The sequence below is a fragment of the Mizuhopecten yessoensis genome, unplaced genomic scaffold (genome assembly GCF_002113885.1).
Source record: "Mizuhopecten yessoensis strain PY_sf001 unplaced genomic scaffold, ASM211388v2 scaffold10909, whole genome shotgun sequence".
NCBI classification, from domain to species: Eukaryota; Metazoa; Mollusca; class Bivalvia; order Pectinida; family Pectinidae; genus Mizuhopecten; species Mizuhopecten yessoensis.
In genome coordinates this window covers 166,048-191,443 of record NW_018408782.1, presented here as the reverse complement: position 1 = coordinate 191,443, position 25,396 = coordinate 166,048, and the positions used below count along the sequence as shown (strand labels likewise).

Below are 25,396 nucleotides of genomic sequence, written 5' to 3'. Positions count from 1 at the left end.
TATGTCTAAACAGATATGAACCACTGAACACTTTAACGAGTTGTAGACTGGAAAAGACTTGTACATTTTGTGGTCTGCTAACCACTCCTACAGTCCGACAGATAAAGTATACAATACCAACACCTCATGGTAAAATGTTTCATTGCAACACGACACTCGAAGTAAAATCCAAAGCTCTCCTAAGGAAAGTGATCAAGTATAAGTTGTTTTTACCTGGACAGACGGATGCTGTTAGTTTGGTTGTAAGTCCGTCAGATTGGTGGGTGTAGTGGTCAATCACACGCTCCAGAGAGGGAAACAATGGACCGTTATCAATGTAATGGACAAGCTTGTTCCTATAATCCTAAAAATAACCATACATCTTCTTACATTTCTAGAAAAACATGTTCCCTTTAATCGAAAAGGTAATGTTATTTAAAGCCATTTTGAATTCAGATTTAACCTGCTTCAATTTGAAGAAGAAAATTTGAAGTATGGTATTATCTTAATATTTGCAGTTTTTGTTCTTGAAAGATGAAAAGAAAAACATCAGGACTTCGACTCACAAATATTGAACATTGAACGCTGAGTTTTTGTATATCAGACAGAATGTGATTGTTATGTATATCAGACAGAATGTAATTGTTATGTATATCAGACAGAATGTCATTGTTATGGATATCAGACAGAATGTGATTGTTATGTATATCCGACAGAATGTGATTGTTATGTATATCAGAAAGAATGTCATTGTTATGTATATCAGACAGAATGTCATTGTTATGTATTTCAGACAGAATTTGATTGTTATGTATATCAGACAGATTGTGATTGTTATGTATATCAGACAGAATGGGATTGTTATGTATATCAGACAGAATGTGACGGTTATGTATATCAGACAGAATGTGATTGTATGTATATCAGAAAGAATGTGACTGTTATGTATATCAGACAGAATGTGATTGATATGTATATCAGACAGAATGTGATTGGTATGTATAATAGACAGAATGTGATTTTTATGACTATCAGACAGAATGTGATTGTTATGTATATCAGACAGAATTTGATTGTTATGTATATCAGACAGATTGTGACTGTTATGTATATCAGACAGAATGTGATTGTTCTGTATATCAGACAGAATGTCATTGTTATGTATATCTGGCAGAATGTGATTGCTATGTATATCAGACAGAATGTGATTGTTACGTATATCAGACAGAATGTAATTGTTATGTATATCAGACAGAATGTCATTGTTATGTATTTCAGACAGAATTTGATTGTTATGTATATCAGACAGATTGTGACTGTTATGTATATCAGACAGAATGTTATTGTTATGTATATCAGACAGAATGTAATTGTTACGTATATCATTGTTATGTATATCAGACAGAAGGTGATTGCTATGTATATTAGACAGAATGTGATTGTTATGTATATGATTGTTATGTATATTAGACAGAATGTCATTGTTATGTATATCAGACAGAATGTGATTGTTCTGTATATCAGACAGAATGTCATTGTTATGTATATCAGACCGAATGTGATTGTTATGTATATCAGACAGAATGTAGTTGTTATGTATATCATTGTTATGTATATCAGACAGAATGTGATTATTATGTATATCAGACAGAATGTGATTGTTCTGTATATCAGACAGAATGTCATTGTTATGTATATTAGACAGAATGTGATTGGTATGTATATCAGACAGAATGTGATTGCTATGTATATCAGACAGAATGTGATTGTGATTGCTATGTATATTAGACAGAATGTGATTGTTATGTATGTCAGACAGAATGTAATTGTTATGTATATGATTGTTATGTATATTAGACAGAATGTCATTGTTATGTATATCAGACAGACTGTGATTGTTATGTATATGATTGTTATGTATATTAGACAGAATGTCATTGTTATGTATATCAGACAGAATGTGACGGTTATGTATATCAGACAGAATGTGATTGTTCTGTATATCAGACAGAATGTCATTGTTATGTATATCTGGCAGAATGTGATTGCTATGTATATCAGACAGAATGTGATTGTTACGTATATCAGACAGAATGTAATTGTTATGTATATCAGACAGAATGTCATTGTTATGTATATCAGACAGAATGTCATTGTTATGTATATCTGGCAGAATGTGATTGCTATGTATATCAGACAGAATGTGATTGTTACGTATATCAGACAGAATGTAATTGTTATGTATATCAGACAGAATGTCATTGTTATGTATATTAGACAGAATGTGATTGTTATGTAGATCAGACAGAATGTGATTGTTATGTATATCCGACAGAATGTGATTGTTATGTATATCAGAAAGAATGTGATTGTTATGTATATCAGACAGATTGTGACTGTTATGTATATCAGACAGAATGTTATTGTTATGTATATCAGACAGAATGTTATTGTTATGTATATCAGACAAAATGTGATTGTCATGTATATCAGACAGAATGTGATTGTTATAATATCAGACAGAATGTGATTGTTATGTATGTCAGACAGAATGTAATTGTTATGTATATGATTGTTATGTATATTAGACAGAATGTCATTGTTATGTATATCAGACCGAATGTGATTGTTATGTATATCAGACAGATTGTGACTGTTATGTATATCAGACAGAATGTTATTGTTATGTATATCAGACAGAATGTTATTGTTATGTATATCAGACAGAATGTAATTGTTATGTATATCAGACAGAATGTCATTGTTATGGATATCAGACAGAATGTGATTGTTATGAATATCAGACAGAATGTGATTGATATGTATATCAGACAGAATGTGATTGGTATGTATATCAGACAGAATGTGATTGCTATGTTTATTAGACAGAATGTGATTGTTATGTATATCAGGCAAAATGTGATTGTTATGTATATCAGACAGAATGTAATTGTTATGTATATCATTGTTATGTATATCAGACAGAATGTGATTGCTATGTATATTAGACAGAATGTGATTGTTATGTATATCAGACAGAATGTGATTGTTACGTATATTAGACAGAATGTGATTGTTATGTATATCAGACAGATTGTGACTGTTATGTATATCAGACAGAATGTGATTGTTATATATATGATTGTTATGTATATCAGACAGAATGTGAATATTATGTATATCAGACAGAATGTGATTGTTATGTATGTGATTGTTATGTATATCAGACAGAATGTGACGGTTATGTATATCAGACAGAATGTGATTGTTATGTAAAGGAGTGTTATGTATATCAGACAGAATGTGATTGTTATATATATGATTGTTATGTATATCAGACGGAATGTGAATGTTATGTATATCAGACAGAATGTCATTGTTATGTATATCAGACAGAATGAGATTGTTATGTATATGATTGTTATGTATATCAGACAGAATGTGAATATTATGTATATCAGACAGAATGTGATTGTTATGTATGTGATTGTTATGTATATCAGACAGAATGTGAATGTTATGTATATCAGAAAGAATGTGATTGTTATGTATATCAGACAGAATGTAATTGTTATGTATATGATTGTTATGTATATCAGACATAATGTGATTGTTATGTATATCAGACAGAATGTGACTGTTATGTATATCAGACAGAATGTTATTGTTATGTATATTAGACAGAATGTGATTGTTACGTATATCAGACAGAATGTAATTGTTATGTATATCAGGCAGAATGTGATTGTTATGTATATCAGACAGAATGTAATTGTTATGTATATGATTGTTATGTATATCAGACATAATGTGATTGTTATGTATATCAGACAGAATGTGATAGTTATGTATATCAGACAGAATGTGATTGTTATAATATCAGACAGAATGTGATTGTTATGTATATCAGAAAGAATGTGAATGTTATGTATATCAGACAGAATGGGATTGTTATGTATATTAGACAGAATGTGATTGTTATGTATATTACACAGAATGTGATTGTTATGTATATCAGACAGAATGTTATTGTTATGTATATTAGACAGAATGTGATTGTTATTTATATCAGACAGAATGTGATTGTTATGTATATCAGACAAAATGTGATTGTTATGTATATCAGACAGAATGTGATAGTTATGTATATCAGACAGAATGTGATTGTTATATATATGATTGTTATTTATATCAGACAGAATGTGAATGTTATGTATATCAGACAGAATGGGATTGTTATGTATATTAGACAGAATGTGATTGTTACGTATATCAGACAGAATGTGATTGTTATAATATCAGACAGAATGTGATTGTTATGTATATCAGGCAGAATGTGATTGTTATGTATATCAGACAGAATGAGATTGTTATGTATATGATTGTTATGTATATCAGACAGAATGTGAATATTATGTATATCAGACAGAATGTGATTGTTATGTAATGAACTATGATTGTTATGTATATCAGACAGAATGTGATTTGTATGTATATGATTGGTATGTATATCAGACAGAATGTGAATGTTATGTATATCAGACGGAATGTGATTGTTATGTATATCAGACAGAATGTAATTGTTATGTATATCAGACAGAATGTGATTGTTACGTATATCAGACAGAATGTGATTGTTATGTATATCTGACAGAATGTGATTGTTATGTATATCAGACAGAATGTGATTGTTATATATATGATTGTTATGTATATCAGACAGAATGTGATTGTTATGTATATCAGACAGAATGTGATTGTTATGTAATGAACACAAGATAAGAAGTTTAATTACATTTACAGATATATAACGGGCTGTAATTTGTATTGTGATCTTATCAAATTCACTATTTCTTTGTTTGACCTAGCCTGTGCCCTGTATTGATGTGGTCCATCACGTGCGCCATGTTGCTGAGAGTGATTCCTGTTGGCCATTTATTTTCGAAATACATTTATGGCAATCAATTTTTTCTAAAAATTCTCCCAGTTAAGTTAATGATTTCATCAACCAGTAACATACATAACAGTCGTACATACCAAATTGTTAACTAGACCTACACTTACGACTGAAAAGTACCTCCGGTGAATGTATCCTATGTAATGGTCGACGCTATATTTATTATCACTTTGCATCAAGAAAACAGTAGTGAGTTAATTAATCAGTATCAGTTTATTAACTGTAGATAATGTATACCAGGTTGTGTAAACATGGTCACCAGTATGTTTCGCTTCATACCCAAACATGTTCATGAAGGTGTTAAAATAACCATGGGACATTCCAATTTTCTCATACAGGTAATTTTTTTATTTTGATTTATTAGTTGTAATTTCCAATGCTTTCATAACGAACATGCCTTGCTTACACTTTGAAACAGCAAGATATTCGACTCATACAAGTTCAATTCATGAATAGAAAACTGAATATTAGTAGTGTATTAATTATAAGGGGAAAATTCCAGACTTTGCTGTAAGTTCGACACATCGAGAAATTTGAATCTTTGAAGATTGATTTATGGAAGTTTGACTGTACATACTGAGCATGCACCTCCTTTACCTACCTTGACCTTGACCTCAAAGTTGTAGTAATTTTTCTTAAAGCAGAATGTTATTACATGGAAGTTAACATTTCTCCGACTTTTCCGGACCAGAAACAAGCCGTCTGTTTTGTGGTAAGCGTCAAGTAGTTGACAGGCTTGCTGGAATAAAATACCAGAGACACTGATAATATGTAAACAAATTCCAATGGTAAATTGATCTATAATTTTTTTTCCAAAAACAGAATGTTGATACATAAATCTTTATAAAAACAGTAAACTGATTCCATTCGAATAAAATATCCAAATAAGAGAACATTTGGCGTGAAGCTCTGTATCATTGCAACCTTATGATCTGATTAAAGTTTGCGGTAAGATTGAAGTGGCCTCGCTTTATATGAACTCCTATGTAACGTTGCAGGTTTACCTTGAATGACGCGAACTAGAGTCAACATCCAGTTAAAAGTAATGTCAATTATAATTGTGATTGTATACCACAACCAGGCTCTACTGCCATGGTGATGGCGTGTTATTAACTAGGGCTACAACAATTTATCGCGATATTTTGAATACTGTATGACACACAATATTTTTTGGAGGTCACGATACACCTACAATATTTTCCGGATTTTGTCGTTTCTGAGTTTAGTCTACTCATATCAGTTTAAACATAGCGAGTGACAGCTCCAGATCAGCATGCACGTCGAGGGCCTGAACTGTGTAAAACTTTGAAGTCATGTCCATTTTGGACCAAATCTATTTCCAGTTGAATATTGTCCTTACAAATTGGAACGTCTTTGCGCTTGTCTTCTACTGTTTCTTTATGTATTGTGACAACAGTATCGTAATACGTATCATATCGTCACGTTAATGTATCATTGCAGCCCTGCTATTAACTCTCTTTAACTATAGCAAGATTTACAGCTGATTATATTTTGTTGATCTGAAAAATGTTATTCCTTAATTTGAACATGTCCAAGAAACAATTTCCCGAGACAAAAAAAATGTTTCTTTAAAAGCAAGATTCTGAAAACTGAAAGTTCAAAGAAAGAATGCTTCGAGTGAACGAATGTAATTGTATCATATAACAAAGTTCTCAATCCTTCCAACATCGTTCAGGTGAAAGGTGATCAGGTTGCTTACCTGTCTGTCTAGGTCTGGGTGGAGCCAATCCTCCTGTTTTGTGTATATGGGACGCCTGTCTTCAGCATCTGTTATAAGTACGAAGCTCACTCAGTGCAAATATACAAAGATATTAAGGAGATATTTGACCCCAAAGTGTTTGACCCCTTGGTGTAAATCATACTGTACACCGGCAAACGTTCACCTAGTCAAATTGTCACCCTTCACCAGTAGAAGCCAGTGCAGTGTTAATTTCACTGTCGACATATCATTACTATGTATATATATCTAGTATATTATATGTTATATGTACTTATTTTCAATGACAAAAATATGCACTCATTCTGGACAAACAAAACGATACACCATATTTGAAAGTATACAAATGTAATAATAATAATATCAATAATAATAAATTGAAGTTCTTATATACCACTTTATCACAACCTAGGTCCTACGTTGTTTAAAAGCGGTTCACAAAGTATTAATCATGGTTATAGGGCATTTGCAACCAGCCAATATCTTTCTCAACTCCCTGGGGAGCATACAGCCGGTGCTGCCATTTCGGCACTCACAGCTAGCATTCAATAATTCAAGCACTGCCCAACCACGTACTCATTTACAGCTGAGTAGACTGGAACAAGCAAAGTAAAATATCTTGTTCAAGGATACAACACAGTGGCATGACCCGACTCAAACCCGCAACCCTTCAGTCACGACCCCAGCATCCTACTACAAAACAAATGTACTTGACTACCGTAGGTTTACTTCTGTAGTAATAAACTGTAGGATGTGACTTACTGAGTAATTTTATGCAATCGTCCCTGTTGTACTTGATGGCCAGGTCCAGTGGCGTCTGTTCATCCTCGGCGCGTGGCATCAGAGGGGCGTTCATCTTTAGCAAGGCCTGACCATAAACATGCAACAAGTTAGCTGATTGCTCAAAACAACACTACACATAAGGGGCTTTATATCTCCCTATATAATGTGAATGCTCTTAACAAGTTTGATTCTAGTACCATGTATGTTGTGTCTTAATTGAACCAGTTTGTCTGTCTACCCAGATGTAGAAATAGGTTTCAGCATACAGGGAAGTAAGTCTACAGCAGATCGATCCATCTAACTGATTTTGAAATAATTGAGATAACAAATAGACATGTGAATTTATTTCATGATAAACAATGTCTTTTAGGGAGCATAGAAAATGAATTCAAAATAATTAATGTCTGTAATATGACAATGAAATTACTTTTAATATAAAAGTATTTGAGATAACATGAGAAATGACTATGCTGTATCATGACTACATATAACAGTCCAGTCACACCTTTATACACGTGACATGTCCACTATAACAGTCAAGTCTCATCTTCACACACATGACATGTCCACTATAACTGTCCAGTCTCACCTTTACACACATGATATGTCCACTATAACAGTCCAGCCTAACCTTTACACACTTGACATGTCCACTTTAACAGTCCAATCTCCCCTTTACACCCGTGACATGTCCACTATAACAGTCCAATCTCACCTTTATACACGTGACATGTCTCTCACCTTTACACACCTGACATGTCCACTATAACAGTCCAGTTTCACCTTTACACACTTGACACGTCCACTATAACAGTCCAGTCTCACTTTTACACACTTGACATGTCCACTATCACAGTCCAGTCTCACCTTTACACACTTGACCTGTCCACTATAACAGTCCAATCTCACCTTTACACACGTGGCATGTCCACTATAACAGTCCAATCTCACCTTTACACACGTGGCATGTCCACTATAACAGTCCAATCTCGCCTTTACACACGTGACATGTCCACTATACCAGTCCAGTCTCACCTTTACACACTGGACATGTCCACTATAACAGTCCAGTTTCACCTTTACACACTTGACACGTCCACTATAACAGTCCAGTCTCACTTTTACACACTTGACATGTCCACTATGACAGTCTTGACATGTCACCTATAACAGTCCAGTCTCTCCTTTACACACTTGACATGTCCCCTATAACAGTCCAGTCTCCCCTTTACACATGTGACATGTCACTATAACAGTCCAGTCTCACCTTCACCTTTACTCACGTGACATGTCCACTATAACAATGTCCACTATAACAGTCCAGTCTCATCTTCACGCGCAGGACATGTCCACTATAACAGTCCAGTTTCACCTTTACACACTTGACACGTCCACTATAACAGTCCAGTCTCACTTTTACACACTTGACATGTCCACTATCACAGTCCAGTCTCACCTTTACACACGTGACATATCCACTATAACAGTCCAGTCTCATCTTTACACACTTGACATGTCAACTATAACAGTCCAGTCTCACCTTTCCACACTTGACATGTCCACTATAACATGTCCACTATAACAGTCCAGTCAGACCTTTACACACATGACATGTCCACTATAACCCTTTACACACATGACATGTCCACTATAACGGTCCAGTCACACCTTTACACACTGACTTGTCCACTATAACAGTCCAGTCTCACAGTCCAGTCTCACCTTTACACACTGGACATGTCCACTATAACAGTCCAGTATCACCTTTACACACATGACATGTCCAGATAACATGAGAAATGACTATGCTGTATCATGACTACATATAACAGTCCAGTCTCACCTTTACAGACTTGACATGTCCACTATAACAGTCAAGTCTCATCTTCACACACATGACATGTCCACTATAACGGTCCAGTCTCATCTTCACACACATGACATGTCCACTATAACGGTCCAGTCTCATCTTCACACACATGACATGTACACTATAACAGTCCAGTCTCACCTTTACACACATGATATGTCCACTATAACAGTCCAGTCTAACCTTTACACACTTGACATGTCCACTATGACAGTCGAGTCTCACCTTTACACATGTGACATGTCCACTATAACAGTCCAGTCTCACCTTTACACACTTGACATGTCACCTATAACAGTCCAGTCTCACCTTTACACACATGACATGTCCACTATAACAGTCCAGTATCAACTTTACACACTTGACATGTCAACTATAACAGTCCAGTCACACCTTTATACATGTGACATGTCCACTATAACAGTCCAGTCTCACCTTTATACACATGACATGTCCACTATAACAGTCCAGTCTCATCTTCACACACATGACATGTCCCCAGTCTCACCTTTACACACTTGACATGTCCACTATAACAGTCCAGTCTCATCTTCACACACATGACATGTCCACTATAACAGTCCAGTCTCACCTTTACACTCATGACATGTCCACTATAACAGTCCAGACTCACCTTTACACACGTGACATGTCAACTATAACAGTCCAGTCTCACCTTTACACACATGACATGTCCACTATAACAGTCCAGTCACACCTTTACACACTTGACATGTCCACTATAACAGTCCAATCTCCCCTTTACACACGTGACATGTCCACTATAACAGTCCAGTCTCACCTTTATACACTTGACATGTCCACTATTACAGTCCAGTCTCACCTTTACACACTTGACATGTCCACTATAACAGTCCAGTCTCACCTTCACCTTTACTCACGTGACAACAGTCCAGTCTCACCTTTACACACTTGACATGTCCACTATTACAGTCCAGTCTCACCATTACACACTTGACATGTCCACTATAACAGTCCAGCCTCACCTTCACCTTTACTCACGTGACATGACCACTATAACAGTCCAGTCTCACCTTTATACACATGACATGTCCACTATAACAGTCCAATCTCCCCTTTACACACGTGACATGTCCACTATAACAGTCCAGTCTCACCTTCACCTTTACTCACGTGACATGTCCACTATAACAGTCCAGTCTCACCTTTACACATGTGACACTATAACAGTCCAGTCTCACCTTGACACACTTGACATGTCCACTATTACAGTCCAGTCTCCCCTTTACACACTTGCCATGTCAACTATAACAGTCCAATCTCACCTTTACACACGTGACCTGTCCACTATAACAGTCCAGTCTCACCTTTACACACTTGACATGTCAACTATAACAGTCCAGTCTCACCTTTACACACGTGACCTGTCCACTATAACAGTCCAGTCTCACCTTTACACACTTGACATGTCAACTATAACAGTCCAGTCTCACCTTTACACACTTGACTTGTCAACTATAACAGTCCAGTCTCACCTTTACACACATGACCTGTCCACTATAACAGTCCAGTCTCACCTTTATACACATGACATGACCACTATAACAGTCCAGTCTCACCTTTACACACATGACCTGTCCACTATAACAGTCCAGTCTCACCTTTACACAAGTGACATGTCCACTATAACAGTCCAGTCTCACTTTTACACACTTGACATGTCCACTATAACAGTCAAGTCTCACCTTTACACACGTGACATGTCCACTATAACAGTCCAGTCTCACCATTACACACTTGACATGTCCACTATAACAGTCAAGTCTCACCTTTACACACGTGACATGTCCACTATAACAGTCCAATCTCACCTTGATACACTTGACATGTCCACGCATTGCTGCATCATGCATGGGTACCCAAGATGTTTTAGGTGTAGAGGACTGAAGGTTGGCACCACCTTTTTCTACCAGGATTGGAATCATCTCAGCTCTGTTCGTGGCACAGGACCGCTGTAGACATAACCATCAACAATGTACAGGTACAACTGTAAAGGTAACACCTGTCTCTGAAGACAGGTACAAATGTAAATGTAACACCTGACTCTGGAGACAGGTACAAATGTAAATGTAACACATGTCTCTGGAGACAGGTACAAATGTAAAGGTAACACATGTCTCTGGAGACTGGTACAATTGTAAAGGTAACAACTGACTCTGGAGACAGGTACAAATGTAAAGGTAACACCTGTCTCTGTAGACAAGTACAAATGTACAGGTAACACATGTCTCTGGAGATAGGTACAAATGTAAATGTAACACATGTCTGTAGACAGGTACAAATGTAAAGGTAACCCCTGACTCTGGAGACAGGTACAAATGTAAATGTAACACCCGACTCTGGAGACAGGTACAAATGTAAAGGTAGCACCTGACTCTGGAGACAGGTACGAATGTAAAGGTAACAACTGTCTCTGGAGACAGGGACAAATGTAAAGGTAACACCTGTCTCTGGAGACTGGTACAATTGTAAAGGTAACAACTGACTCTGTAGACAGGTACAAATGTACAGGTAACACCTGACTCTGGAGACAGGTACAAATGTAAAGGTAACAACTGTCTCTGGAGACAGGTACAAATGTACAGGTAACACCTGACTCTGGAGACAGGTACAAATGTAAAGGTAACACCTGTCTCTGGACATAGGTACAAAGGTAAATGTAACACATGTCTGTATACAGGTACAAATGTAAAGGAAACACCTGTCTCTGGAGACAGGAACAAATGTACAGGTAACACCTGTCTCTGGAGACAGGAACAAATGTAAAGGTAACACCTGACCCTGGAGACAGGTACAAATGTAAAGGTAACACCTGACTCTGGAGACAGGTAAAAATGTAAAGGTAACACATGTCTCTGGAGCTGGGATTTACGTTATTTCTATGATTGGTAATTAAGCATAAAAAGTAGATTTCATAGTTACTTTTTCACAGTATCACTGAATACTAGGTCCCAGAGGGTTCATTCAAATTTAACTCTGGAGTCAAGAAGGTCCGATACCTGATTAACACAAATTTACCTCTTGAGTCAAGAAGGTCCGATCCCTGATTAACACAAATTTAACTCTTGAATCAAGAAGGTCCGATTCCTGATTAACACAAAGTTAACTCTGGAGTCAACAAGGTCCGATACCTGATTAACACATATTTAACTCTGGAGTCAAGAAAGTCTGATACCTGATTAACACAAATTTAACTCTTGAGTCAAGAAGGTCCGATACCTGATTAACACAAATTTAACTCTGGAGTCAAGAAGGTCCGATACCTGATTAATACAAATTTAACTCTGGAGTCAAGAAGATCCGATACCTGATTAACACAAATTTAACTCTGGAGTCAAAAAGGTCCGATACCTGATTAACACATATTTAACTCTGGAGTCAAGAAGGTCCGATACCTGATTAACTAATATTTAACTCTGGAGTCAAGAAGGTCCGATACCTGATTAACACATATTTAACCCTGGAGTCAAGAAGGTCTGATACCTGATTAACACATATTTAAAAGGACTCGCGGGCTTAGTTTCTAATGCAGGCTCCACATCAGTACAGGGTATATCAATAGTCTACAGTCTTAAACAGACAAAATGTTCACAATTTTCATTTAGATAGGAAAATTTTACCAGAATGAAATACCAGGTACTTTAAATATTAATTCAAGTACATTAATAGATCAAGTGCCATATTTATCATGCAAAAAGCCCAGGGGACGAACACATAATCGTGACTGAAAGTAGGGGGTGGGCTTATTTCAGGACAATGAAATAGCTTTTTTTGGCATTTCATCCAAACTGCAATATACAATATGGTGGGCTTACTACCAAGCATGGGCTTTCTGCCAAATAAATACGGTAACTAAGATTTGACAGTCTGACACTTCTGTTATATATGTAAGTGGAAATTAATTCACATTTCAGAGTGAATCTAAGCAAGGGAGACAACCTATTTGCCTTACATGAAGGGGAGTTAACCCTGCTCTATCTTTCATTTCCACATCTGCTTTGTGTTCAATAAGTAGCTGTACAATATCCTGGAATCCGTATTTACAGGCATCGTGTAACGCTGTCGTACCTAAAACAACAAAACCATGTGTTATTGGTTTGTTATCATTGTGTTCCTACAAACTGACTAGCATTGAAAAAGGAAATGTTATTATTTCTGAATTTCTTTATCATAAATCTAACCTCATCACAACAAGATGACCTGTATCACTCACCTTGATATTTAAGCAATCATTGTAAAATGTTCTCATGTAAATGTAATATTGCAACTAAAGATCCCATGCAAAAGGCTGGACCCTGAAGCCAATCCTGGTAGCATAATTATGTGTATCCAATCTTTGTAATGAGATTCATTTTAACATTCTCAAGAGGCAGGATGGATAAATTACACTCTTTGCTTAACAAAGAAAACAGACATGACAAAATTGAGGCTTTTTATACAACATCTTGTGGATGATACAAGGAGACTAGTCTGATGTCTTTGATGAAGGAACTAAGGAGCAGCGTAACGATGAACTAAGGAGCAGCGTAACGGTGAACTAAGAAGCAGCGTAACGGTGAACTAAGGAGCAGCGTAACGGTGAACTAAGGAGCAGCATTACGGTAAAATTGACAGTCTGTAATGTTTGATTTCACTTCTCTGTAATCTTCAAAGAACAGAAATCAGCCTACGTCAATTGGTCAGATACCTGACACCAATCAAATAGCTTATAGCAGGCCTTTGATTTTGTCGTGACATATTTCCAAGGGTGCGCCCTGGGAAGGCATGTGTGTTGAACACGGAACCAAAGAATTCAGACGATGATTTTTACAGTAATCAGTACATGGTAAGAAACCTATAATTAGATTGTTGCTTTAACTATATTTATACTGCTTTTTATTTCAGTATTTAATTATTTTTGTTTGTTTTAATGTTTAGGTTTAACGTCCCATCGACAGCTGTGGTCATTTAGGGCCATGGTGATATTTTTTTTATTTTTTTTTAAACAAACATGCGAGTAGCGAAGATAAAATCAGTTAAAAAGGTTCATTTTAAAAGCATTCACATTGTATGTGTAGATAATTAAAAATATAAAGGGGGTTAAAAGAGATAACGAATAGATGATATTGACTATGTGATATATAGAGCGTCAAAAAAGGGTAAGGTGGGTTAAAAGACATCAGAGTCTATAGAATAGACCAATGTCTTTCAAATAGTTAAATAATGCCTTCGAGTCCACAGAACTGAAAAGAGTTTTCATATCCAGGATCAGAAAGTAGTTATCACGAATGTGTTTAAAATCAGAACATTCTATTAAACAAGAGGCCCAATGGGCCTGCATCACTCACCTGGTATTAATTTCACACTTGTAATCTTAAAAGTGGACTAAAATACAGCAACAGGCAGAATATCAGTGTTTGATTCGTAAGAACCTATTAAAAGATGTAAACATATGACGCTTGTGACCTTGAATGTCGAACAATGCCATTAGGTTGAAAGTGGGTCAAGAACAGTCATGCTACAGGCCAAATATCAGTACCCTGGGCCTTTTGGTTATTGAGAAGAAGTTGTTTGAAGATTTTAAGACATATGACCCCAGTGACCTTGAAAGTTGGTCAAGGTCATTCATTTGAACAAACTCGGTAGCCCTTCATCCCAGCATGCTACAGGCCCAATATCAGTACCCTGGGCCTTTTGGTTATTTATCAGAAGTCGTTTGAAGATTTTAAGACATTTGACCCCTGTGACCTTGAAAGTGGGTCAAAGTCATTCATTTGAACAAACTTAGTAGCACTTCATCCCAGCATGCTACATGCCAAATATCATCAGCCTGGGCCTCTTGATTATTGAAAAGAAGTTTTTTAAAGATTTTAACATATTTGACCCCCGTGACCTTGAAAATTGATGAAGGTCATTTATTTGAACAAACTTGGTAGCCCTTCATTCAAGCATGCTTCTGGCCAAATATCATCACCATAGGCCTTTTGGTTACTGAGAAGAAGTTGTTTAAAGTAAAAAGTTGACGCCGGACGGACGCCGGATGCCGGATGGATGGACAGACGACGGCCGGGAGACGGCCGGGCGATGGCCGGACGCCGGACGCCGCACCATGCCATAAGCTCACTTGGCCCTTTGGGCCAGGTGAGCTAACAAGAGGCCCATGGGCCTTAACGGTCACCTGATATATTGATACAGAGAGTTGATTTTGTTTTTAACATGAACAGAAATATTATTCAAAGTGACAAAAAACAATAAAACCACCTTATTCAATATCTAGCATACAGATTTCAGACTAAAAAGTATTTGAAACTAGCACCTCTGATTCTAGACAAGGAAAAAGAAGAAATTTTAGCACACTGACTCCTTTGAGCCCCACCCTACAGCCTACCTACCCTGGGGGTAGGGCTGGCTCAAAATTTTCAAAGTATCAAACTGTCAACTCAAGGTTATAATTCCAATCAAGTTATTAACATGTAATATTCAAAGTATCATTTGCCATTATAAACCATAATAAAATGTGACCCCCCCCCCCCTCCCCAGGGGGTAAACGTGAGACCCTAGGGTCATAAACCTTAAGACCCTTCCATCTATGAAGAGTATTTGATTCTACCATATCTGGGTCTTGAGAAGAAGATTTTTGAAATTTCAGTAAATTCGACCCTTTTTGGCCCCACCCATCAGCCCCTGGGGGTCAGTCAGGGCTGATATGTGCTTATTATCAAACTGCTACCTAATACTGATAATGCTAACCCAAATTGAATTACTTCCAATGGAAATTAAACAAATGTTGGTCCAAAATGTGATTTCCCTATATAAACTATAGTAAAGTTTACCCCCTCCCCAGGGGGAAACGTGAGACCCCAGGGTCAAGAAATTCACAATTTCGGTAAAGCACCTTAAGACCCTTCCATCTATGAAGAGTATTTGATTCTACCATATCTGGGTCTTGAGAAGAAGATTTTTGAAATTTCAGTCAATTCAACCCTTTTTGGCCCCACCCATCAGCCCCTGGGGGTCAGTCAGGGCTCATAGGTGCATACTATCAAACTGCTACCTAATACTGATAATGCTAACCCAAATTGAATTACTTCCAATGGAAATTAAACAAATGTTGGTCCAAAATGTGATTTCCCTATATAAACTATAGTAAAGTTTACCCCCTCCCCAGGGGGAAACGTGAGACCCCAGGGTCAAGAAATTCACAATTTCGGTAAAGCACCTTAAGACCCTTCCATCTATGAAGAGTATTTGATTCTACCATATCTGGGTCTTGAGAAGAAGATTTTTGAAATTTCAGTCAATTCAACCCTTTTTGGCCCCACCCATCAGCCCCTGGGGGTCAGTCAGGGCTCATAGGTGCATACTATCAAACTGCTACCTAATACTGATAATGCTAACCCAAATTGAATTACTTCCAATGGAAATTAAACAAATGTTGGTCCAAAATGTGATTTCCCTATATAAACTATAGTAAAGTTTACCCCCTCCCCAGGGGGAAACGTGAGACCCCAGGGTCAAGAAATTCACAATTTCGGTAAAGCACCTTAAGACCCTTCCATCTATGAAGAGTATTTGATTCTACCATATCTGGGTCTTGAGAAGAAGATTTTTGAAATTTCAGTCAATTCAACCCTTTTTGGCCCCACCCATCAGCCCCTGGGGGTCAGTCAGGGCTCATAGGTGCATACTATCAAACTGCTACCTAATACTGATAATGCTAACCCAAATTGAATTACTTCCAATGGAAATTAAACAAATGTTGGTCCAAAATGTGATTTCCCTATATAAACTATAGTAAAGTTTACCCCCTCCCCAGGGGGAAACGTGAGACCCCAGGGTCAAGAAATTCACAATTTCGGTAAAGCACCTTAAGACCCTTCCATCTATGAAGAGTATTTGATTCTACCATATCTGGGTCTTGAGAAGAAGATTTTTGAAATTTTAGTCAATCTGACCCTTTTTGGCCCCACCCCTCAGGCCCCTGGGGGGCTTGGGACTAAACCGGCCACTATTTTTGTTGACCTTTGTCCATGGAAGGTCCCTGCAAAATTTCATTGAAATTGGTTCAGGGGTTTTGGAGAATAAGATTTTTGAAATTTTAGTCAATTTGACCCTTTTTGGCCTGCCCCTCAGGCCCCTGGGGGCCTGGGACTACACCGGCAACTGTTTTTGTTGACCTTTGTCCATGGAAGGTCCCTGCAAAATTTCATTGAAATTGGTTCATGGGTTTTGGAGAAGAAGTCGAAAATGTAAATTGTTTACGGACGCACGACAGACGACGGACGACGGACGACGACGGACAAAAGGCGATCGCAATAGGTCACTTGAGACTTTGTCTCAGGTGACCTAAAAATGTTCCACTGTTAATGGAGTGTCACATGCGCGGCATGAATGTGGATCTTTTCGTTTTAAAAGGTACGAATGAGTAGGATATGTGTGCCCAGTACGGAGCCGAGCGAGGACAACTTCCTCTATACAATCTTTCCGACTTCGAGAGACCAGCGTTGCTGCCATTCATTTTGAAGTAGTAAAGTTTTTTAAGACTTTTTTAAGATACGAGATTTCGAAGAGCAAGGTTTTGTATGAGTGTGTTTTTAGGATCTCTTAACTGTAAACTCTGTAGGACAGATAGAGAGTCTGAACAAATATGTTAAATTCAGCTATGTCAGTCAACTTTATGTTGAGTTCTTGCAGGAAATTTGAAATTCGGATACCAAATGTTGGCAGAAATTTTGGGTTTTGCATATTTATGTTTTGGTATTTTGGATTGAATACTTGGTCATAAGCAGGATTTTTTGGGTTTTGATTTTAATTGAGCTGCAAACTGCAATGCAAGTTTTTTCATTCTGTCATTAAAGGATGGTTCATTCGCTTCCACGTACAGGCTTTTTACAGGTGTTGTTCGAAAAGCTCCAAGGGTTAGACATAGACATGTTGAAGTTGTCGTTCTATCGTGTGCATGTTCTTAGATCTGTAACAGATCAAGAGGTCATCCACAAATAACGACCCTTCAGTATTTAATTAACTTCCATTCAAATTTACATTAAAATATCTTTTATAGGATGTTACAGTGGACACAGGTGTTGCTGCCATTGTATCCTCATCAATAAAATGTGAAATACATTGTGGTATAAATAAAATTTAGTCTTTATCTTGATCAAAACTGGTACATAATTAACCTACCCCATTCACTTTTTGCATTGACATCAGGACATAGACTATGGTTCAAAATATCCTTGACAATTTGAACATTCCCTGAAATAAATAAAAGTTACAAATTACCTCCATAAAATATCTGTCCCAATCTGAGCATCCCTTAAAGAAATGTTAAACATGTGATCCTGCAGAGAAACCTGTCATTACCTATCAGTTGTAGACGGATCCATAAACACCTGTATTTTTATTTAAACATATTACTCTGCCAACACAGAATTACCAGTACCATTTCCTTTAAAGAGAACAATGACACCTGTTAACATGAAAAGTGATGAAAGTATGAAACAACTACGTCATGTATCAGGTCAAATATAAATACCTGTTTCTTATTATTCCAACCTTGGTAGATGTTGTGTTTACTGAGTAATTTTAACACTTAACACTCCCTGTCCCACTGCAAGCAAAATAGAGAACTCTACAGGGGTTTTCATAAAGGCAGTTACCTCCCCTTAATTTCATTTTGGATTAAACTATAGCGCGGTTGAGCAGGGCATTTTCCTTGACCGGGTAGCTCAGTAGGTTAGAGCGACAGTATAACAATCTAAGGTCCTGGGTTGGATTCTTGGTCAAGCTCAGCAAATTAAAACCCAGAACACAGTTTTTGACTGTATTTTGATTATTTCATATTATTTTTCATAAAAGTCTCACAAGGTGTTAAATTCTTTTCCGAAATGATTTATCAAAACTATAGTCATTCAGGAAAAATTGTTTCTAATGCCTAGTTACAGTTTTTGGGAGTAGTATGGGATCCTGTATTATACTGAACACTGAATAGTGTTTTGTGTTACGAAAACTTATAAACACTCTACTGAGATTTTCTCCTTACATACATATCTACTGTAATGTATAGCACTTAAATATTGTGGTATCAAATTTTAAGGGTTTAGATCCTGAAACAATTACATGGGTTTAACTTTCATGCAACAACGCTATCTGTCACAATTTTTTTTTTTTCTGTCTCAAGTTTTTACTAGACCTGTATCAGGAGGCAATTCATTTGCATTAGTTATATAATTTCAGGTCACCGATGCATAAACCAGCATTATACAGTGCAAGTTTGACTGATGAATCTTTATTTATAGCTCTGACAGGTTTCCTTACATACCCTCAATGACAGCTCTATGTAGGATATTGGTGGGCCCCTGAGTCCGTGCTTTAGGGGGCGGGGCTGACCCCTGGCAATGCTGGGTCAAGGTTGTCACAAGTCCAGTTTTGTTGGGACTTTGGTAATACTGAATTAATTTCACTAGCCCTGAAAATAACAAGGAGAAATAATTTCTTATTACAAATAATACAAAACACCATCCAGGATAGTTTTGTCTCATGGCCTTGAACAAATAGGCCAAAGAGCTAAAAAAACAGCATTTCAAATATGAATAAACAGGATATCAGAAATGTTTATTCACAGAGTATTGTACCTGGAAAAGTTGGACCATCATCTAAGCGATAGTGTCCATCATGGACCTCCTTTAGTTGGAATTGGTAAACACGTGCATTGTGGGTAACGCTGAGTACAAAGTCGTCCTTAGAACTGGTGCTATCCCTCACCAGGAAGAGTCCGTCAACTCCTCCAAGATTCATCAAACCTGGAAAAAAGTCAAACAATCAATATTCGAACATGTGTATGTACAGTAAAAACTTATAAGTATCACAGTGGGACACAATCTAGTCACTTGTTACTGACCCAGCTACAGGTGTGCAACATTTGTGATCCATCTAGTCACTTGTTACTGACCCAGCTACAGGTATTCTCAGTTATGATCCAACAAGACCCAGCTAGAGGTGTGCCACAGTTGTGATCCATCTAGTCACTTGTTACTGACCTAGCTACAGGTGTGCCACAGTTGTGATCCATCTAGTCACTTGTTACTGACCCAGCTACAGGTATTCTCAGTTATGATCCAACAAGACCCAGCTACAGGTGTGCCACAGTTGTGATCCATCTAGTCACTTGTTACTGAACCATCTAGAGTTGTGCCACAGTTGTGTACCATCTAATCACTTGTTACTGACACATTTAGAGGTTCGTCACAGTTGTGAACCATCTAGTCACTTTTTACTGACAGAGCTAGAGGTTTGTCACAGTTGTGAACCATCTTAGTCACTTGTTACTGACAGAGCTAGAGGTTCGTCACAGTGATGGACCATCTAGTCACTTGTGACTGACACATTTAGAGGGTTGTCACAGTGATGGACCATCTAGTCACTTGGGACTGACACATTTAGAGGTTTGTCACAGTGATGGACCATCTAGTCACTTGTGACTGACACATTTAGAGGTTTGTCACAGTGATGGACCATCTAGTTACTTGTTACTGACAGAGCTAGAGGTTCGTCACAGTCATGAACCATCCAGTCACTTGTTACTGACACAGTTAGAGGTTCGTCACAGTGATGGACCATCTAGTCACTTGTTACTGACAGAGCTAGAGGTTTGTCACAGTTGTGAACCATCTTAGTCACTTGTTACTGACACATTTAGAGGTTCTCCACAGTTGTGAACCATCTAGTAACTTTTTACTGACAGAGCTAGAGGTTTGTCACAGTTGTGAACCATCTTAGTCACTTGTTACTGACAGAGCTAGAGGTTCGTCACAGTCATGAACCATCCAGTCACTTGTTACTGACAGAGCTAGAGGTTTGTCACAGTGATGGACCATCTAGTTACTTGTTACTGACAGAGCTAGAGGTTCGTCACAGTCATGATCCATCCAGTCACTTGTTACTGACAGAGCTAGAGGTTTGTCACAGTTGTGAACCATCTTAGTCACTTGTTACTGACAGAGCTAGAGGTTCGTCACAGTGATGGACCATCTAGTCACTTGTTACTGACAGAGCTTGAGGTTCGTCACAGTGATGGACCATCTAGTTACTTGTTACTGACAGAGCTAGAGGTTCGTCACAGTGATGGACCACCTAGTTACTTGTTACTGACAGAGCTAGAGGTTCGCCACAGGGATGGACCATCTAGTTACTTGTACTGACAGAGCTAGAGGTTCGTCACAGTCATGAACCATCCAGTCACTTGTTACTGACAGAGCTAGAGGTTCGTTACAGTGATGGACCATCTAGTTACTTTGTACTGACAGAGCTAGAGGTTCGTCACAGTGATGGACCATCTAGTTACTTTTTACTGACAGAGCTAGAGGTTCGTCATAGTGATGGACCATCTAGTCACTTGTTACTGACAGAGCTAAAGGTGTGCCACAGTTGTGATCCATCTAGTCACTTGTTACTGACAGAGCTAGAGGTTCGTCATAGTGATGGACCATCTAGTTACTTGTTACTGACAGAGCTAAAGGTGTTCAAGGTGGTTGTTATAGACAGGTGATGTGGTGGCCTTGGTTTATATCTGTTTTGATGTGGTCATTATATAGAGTCAGTTGTAGCCCTGGTTTATATATATGTGTGTGTATGTCAATGTGGTCATTATATAGAGTCAGTTGTAGCCCTGGTTTATATATATGTGTGTGTATGTCAATGTGGTCATTATATAGAGTCAGTTGTAGCCCTGGTTTATATATATGTGTGTGTATGTCAATGTGGTCATTATATAGAGTCAGTTGTAGCCCTGGTTTATATATATGTGTGTGTATGTCAATGTGGTCATTATATAGAGTCAGTTGTAGCCCTGGTTTATATATATGTGTGTGTATGTCAATGTGGTCATTATATAGAGTCAGTTGTAGCCCTGGTTTATATATATGTGTGTGTATGTCAATGTGGTCATTATATAGAGTCAGTTGTAGCCCTGGTTTATATATATGTGTGTGTATGTCAATGTGGTCATTATATAGAGTCAGTTGTAGCCCTGGTTTATATATATGTGTGTGTATGTCAATGTGGTCATTATATAGAGTCAGTTGTAGCCCTGGTTTATATATATGTGTGTGTATGTCAATGTGGTCATTATATAGAGTCAGTTGTAGCCCTGGTTTATATATATGTGTGTGTATGTCAATGTGGTCATTATATAGAGTCAGTTGTAGCCCTGGTTTATATATATGTGTGTGTATGTCAATGTGGTCATTATATAGAGTCAGTTGTAGCCCTGGTTTATATATATGTGTGTGTATGTCAATGTGGTCATTATATAGAGTCAGTTGTAGCCCTGGTTTATATATATGTGTGTGTATGTCAATGTGGTCATTATATAGAGTCAGTTGTAGCCCTGGTTTATATATATGTGTGTGTATGTCAATGTGGTCATTATATAGAGTCAGTTGTAGCCCTGGTTTATATATATGTGTGTGTATGTCAATGTGGTCATTATATAGAGTCAGTTGTAGCCCTGGTTTATATATATGTGTGTGTATGTCAATGTGGTCATTATATAGAGTCAGTTGTAGCCCTGGTTTATATATATGTGTGTGTATGTCAATGTGGTCATTATATAGAGTCAGTTGTAGCCCTGGTTTATATATATGTGTGTGTATGTCAATGTGGTCATTATATAGAGTCAGTTGTAGCCCTGGTTTATATATATGTGTGTGTATGTCAATGTGGTCATTATATAGAGTCAGTTGTAGCCCTGGTTTATATATATGTGTGTGTATGTCAATGTGGTCATTATATAGAGTCAGTTGTAGCCCTGGTTTATATATATGTGTGTGTATGTCAATGTGGTCATTATATAGAGTCAGTTGTAGCCCTGGTTTATATATATGTGTGTGTATGTCAATGTGGTCATTATATAGAGTCAGTTGTAGCCCTGGTTTATATATATGTGTGTGTATGTCAATGTGGTCATTATATAGAGTCAGTTGTAGCCCTGGTTTATATATATGTGTGTGTATGTCAATGTGGTCATTATATAGAGTCAGTTGTAGCCCTGGTTTATATATATGTGTGTGTATGTCAATGTGGTCATTATATAGAGTCAGTTGTAGCCCTGGTTTATATATATGTGTGTGTATGTCAATGTGGTCATTATATAGAGTCAGTTGTAGCCCTGGTTTATATATATGTGTGTGTATGTCAATGTGGTCATTATATAGAGTCAGTTGTAGCCCTGGTTTATATATATGTGTGTGTATGTCAATGTGGTCATTATATAGAGTCAGTTGTAGCCCTGGTTTATATATATGTGTGTGTATGTCAATGTGGTCATTATATAGAGTCAGTTGTAGCCCTGGTTTATATATATGTGTGTGTATGTCAATGTGGTCATTATATAGAGTCAGTTGTAGCCCTGGTTTATATATATGTGTGTGTATGTCAATGTGGTCATTATATAGAGTCAGTTGTAGCCCTGGTTTATATATATGTGTGTGTATGTCAATGTGGTCATTATATAGAGTCAGTTGTAGCCCTGGTTTATATATATGTGTGTGTATGTCAATGTGGTCATTATATAGAGTCAGTTGTAGCCCTGGTTTATATATATGTGTGTGTATGTCAATGTGGTCATTATATAGAGTCAGTTGTAGCCCTGGTTTATATATATGTGTGTGTATGTCAATGAAGTCATTATAGAGAGATGGTTGTTATAGACAGGTGGTCTCTATAAATATTAAGTGTCATACCCCAGCATCAATTAGTCATGGTGTTTATATAATTAACAGCATTATAATTCATATATTTACAGGATGTATGTGAGTTAAAATGATATATAGTGCATATGCATTTAGTGTATTTTGTCCTTGGCACAAGAATTAAAGTACCTGTACAGCCTGGTTATCATGTTTACAACCCTTCAGGTAAACCAATATAATTTTCAGAGTTTGATGGAACAGAATAAGCCGAAAATTGTTTTCCCTTCAGTGTCATACCTTCTGATAGATTTTTAAATGTGAATTCATGATGTAGGTGCGAAAATGTGAGAAATTTGAGCAGGTTTGATGTGTAAATACTTTCAGTGATTATGCGCTCCATACAGTAAATAATTGTGTTACTATTTTGGTGTTGTTTGGGTTTATGTCAAAGGCTGTGCTGTTGGAGGGAAATATATAACTGCACAGAAGTTAAGGCTTAGAAAATAGAAAAACTTTTTAAAGCTCAGTCCAATCTACCTGGAGGCAACAGAATGTTTGAATAACAGGAGAATTTAAATCAATAATCCTCTAGATACAGGAAGCACCTGTCAGTGTAAAGAACCGTTAGTCACTTTAAACCATACCTTAGGTAACTTTGATAAAAACTGTTATATGGGCTACATATCTTTAACTAATTCACCACTGAAGGCACATTTGAACTCTTCCAATTCAAAGGTTGGATCAGTTCATTATCAAATTACAAGGGTGAATGAGTTAATGCCTATTATCAACTACTTAGGATCCTTGGTTAGATTTCCTATGTACAAAGTTTACTTTTTTATGTGATTTTTTTATGATGTTATATTTATGGTACATTTCAAAGATTCATTAATATTGTTAGAGTCCTACAGGATTTCAAATTCATATATTTGTTTTACTATATTTATTCTATATTGACTTGATTGTGAGGCCACCCAATACAAGTACAAGTTCATACATACTGTAAGATAGAGATATAAGATGATGAATAATATCAACTCGTGTGATCGTGACTTCCTGATACTATACATAGACAGTAGTAAAACAGGACATTTATATAGGGCACAAAACCACTGTATATAACAGTCACATAGAGACTACACAAAACGATATCACACAGGAAAAACAAACATACAGGACATACACACACTGTAACATACAGGACATACAAACACTGTAACATACAGGACACACCAACACTGCAACATACAGGACACACAAACACTGTAACACACAGGACACACCAACACTGTAACATACAGGACACACAAACACTGTAACATACAGGACACACCAACACTGTAACATACAGGACACAC

General features: G+C 37.1%; 1 protein-coding gene across 1 annotated transcript in view; it reads right to left on the bottom strand.

Annotated features, from left to right (window-relative positions):
• LOC110463447 (tyrosine-protein kinase HTK16-like) overlaps positions 1-25,396 on the bottom strand; it is a 54,737-nt gene that overhangs the window by 19,876 nt on the left and 9,465 nt on the right. Inside the window, exons 2-10 of the mRNA XM_021518059.1 lie at positions 19,983-20,150; positions 19,670-19,816; positions 18,532-18,603; positions 13,322-13,437; positions 11,181-11,321; positions 7,437-7,542; positions 6,657-6,724; positions 5,538-5,675; positions 214-343 (exon numbers count right to left, since the gene is read on the bottom strand). Coding sequence (XP_021373734.1) covers positions 214-343; positions 5,538-5,675; positions 6,657-6,724; positions 7,437-7,542; positions 11,181-11,321; positions 13,322-13,437; positions 18,532-18,603; positions 19,670-19,816; positions 19,983-20,150 — 1,086 coding nt within the window. The remainder of the gene's footprint in view (positions 1-213; positions 344-5,537; positions 5,676-6,656; positions 6,725-7,436; positions 7,543-11,180; positions 11,322-13,321; positions 13,438-18,531; positions 18,604-19,669; positions 19,817-19,982; positions 20,151-25,396) is intronic.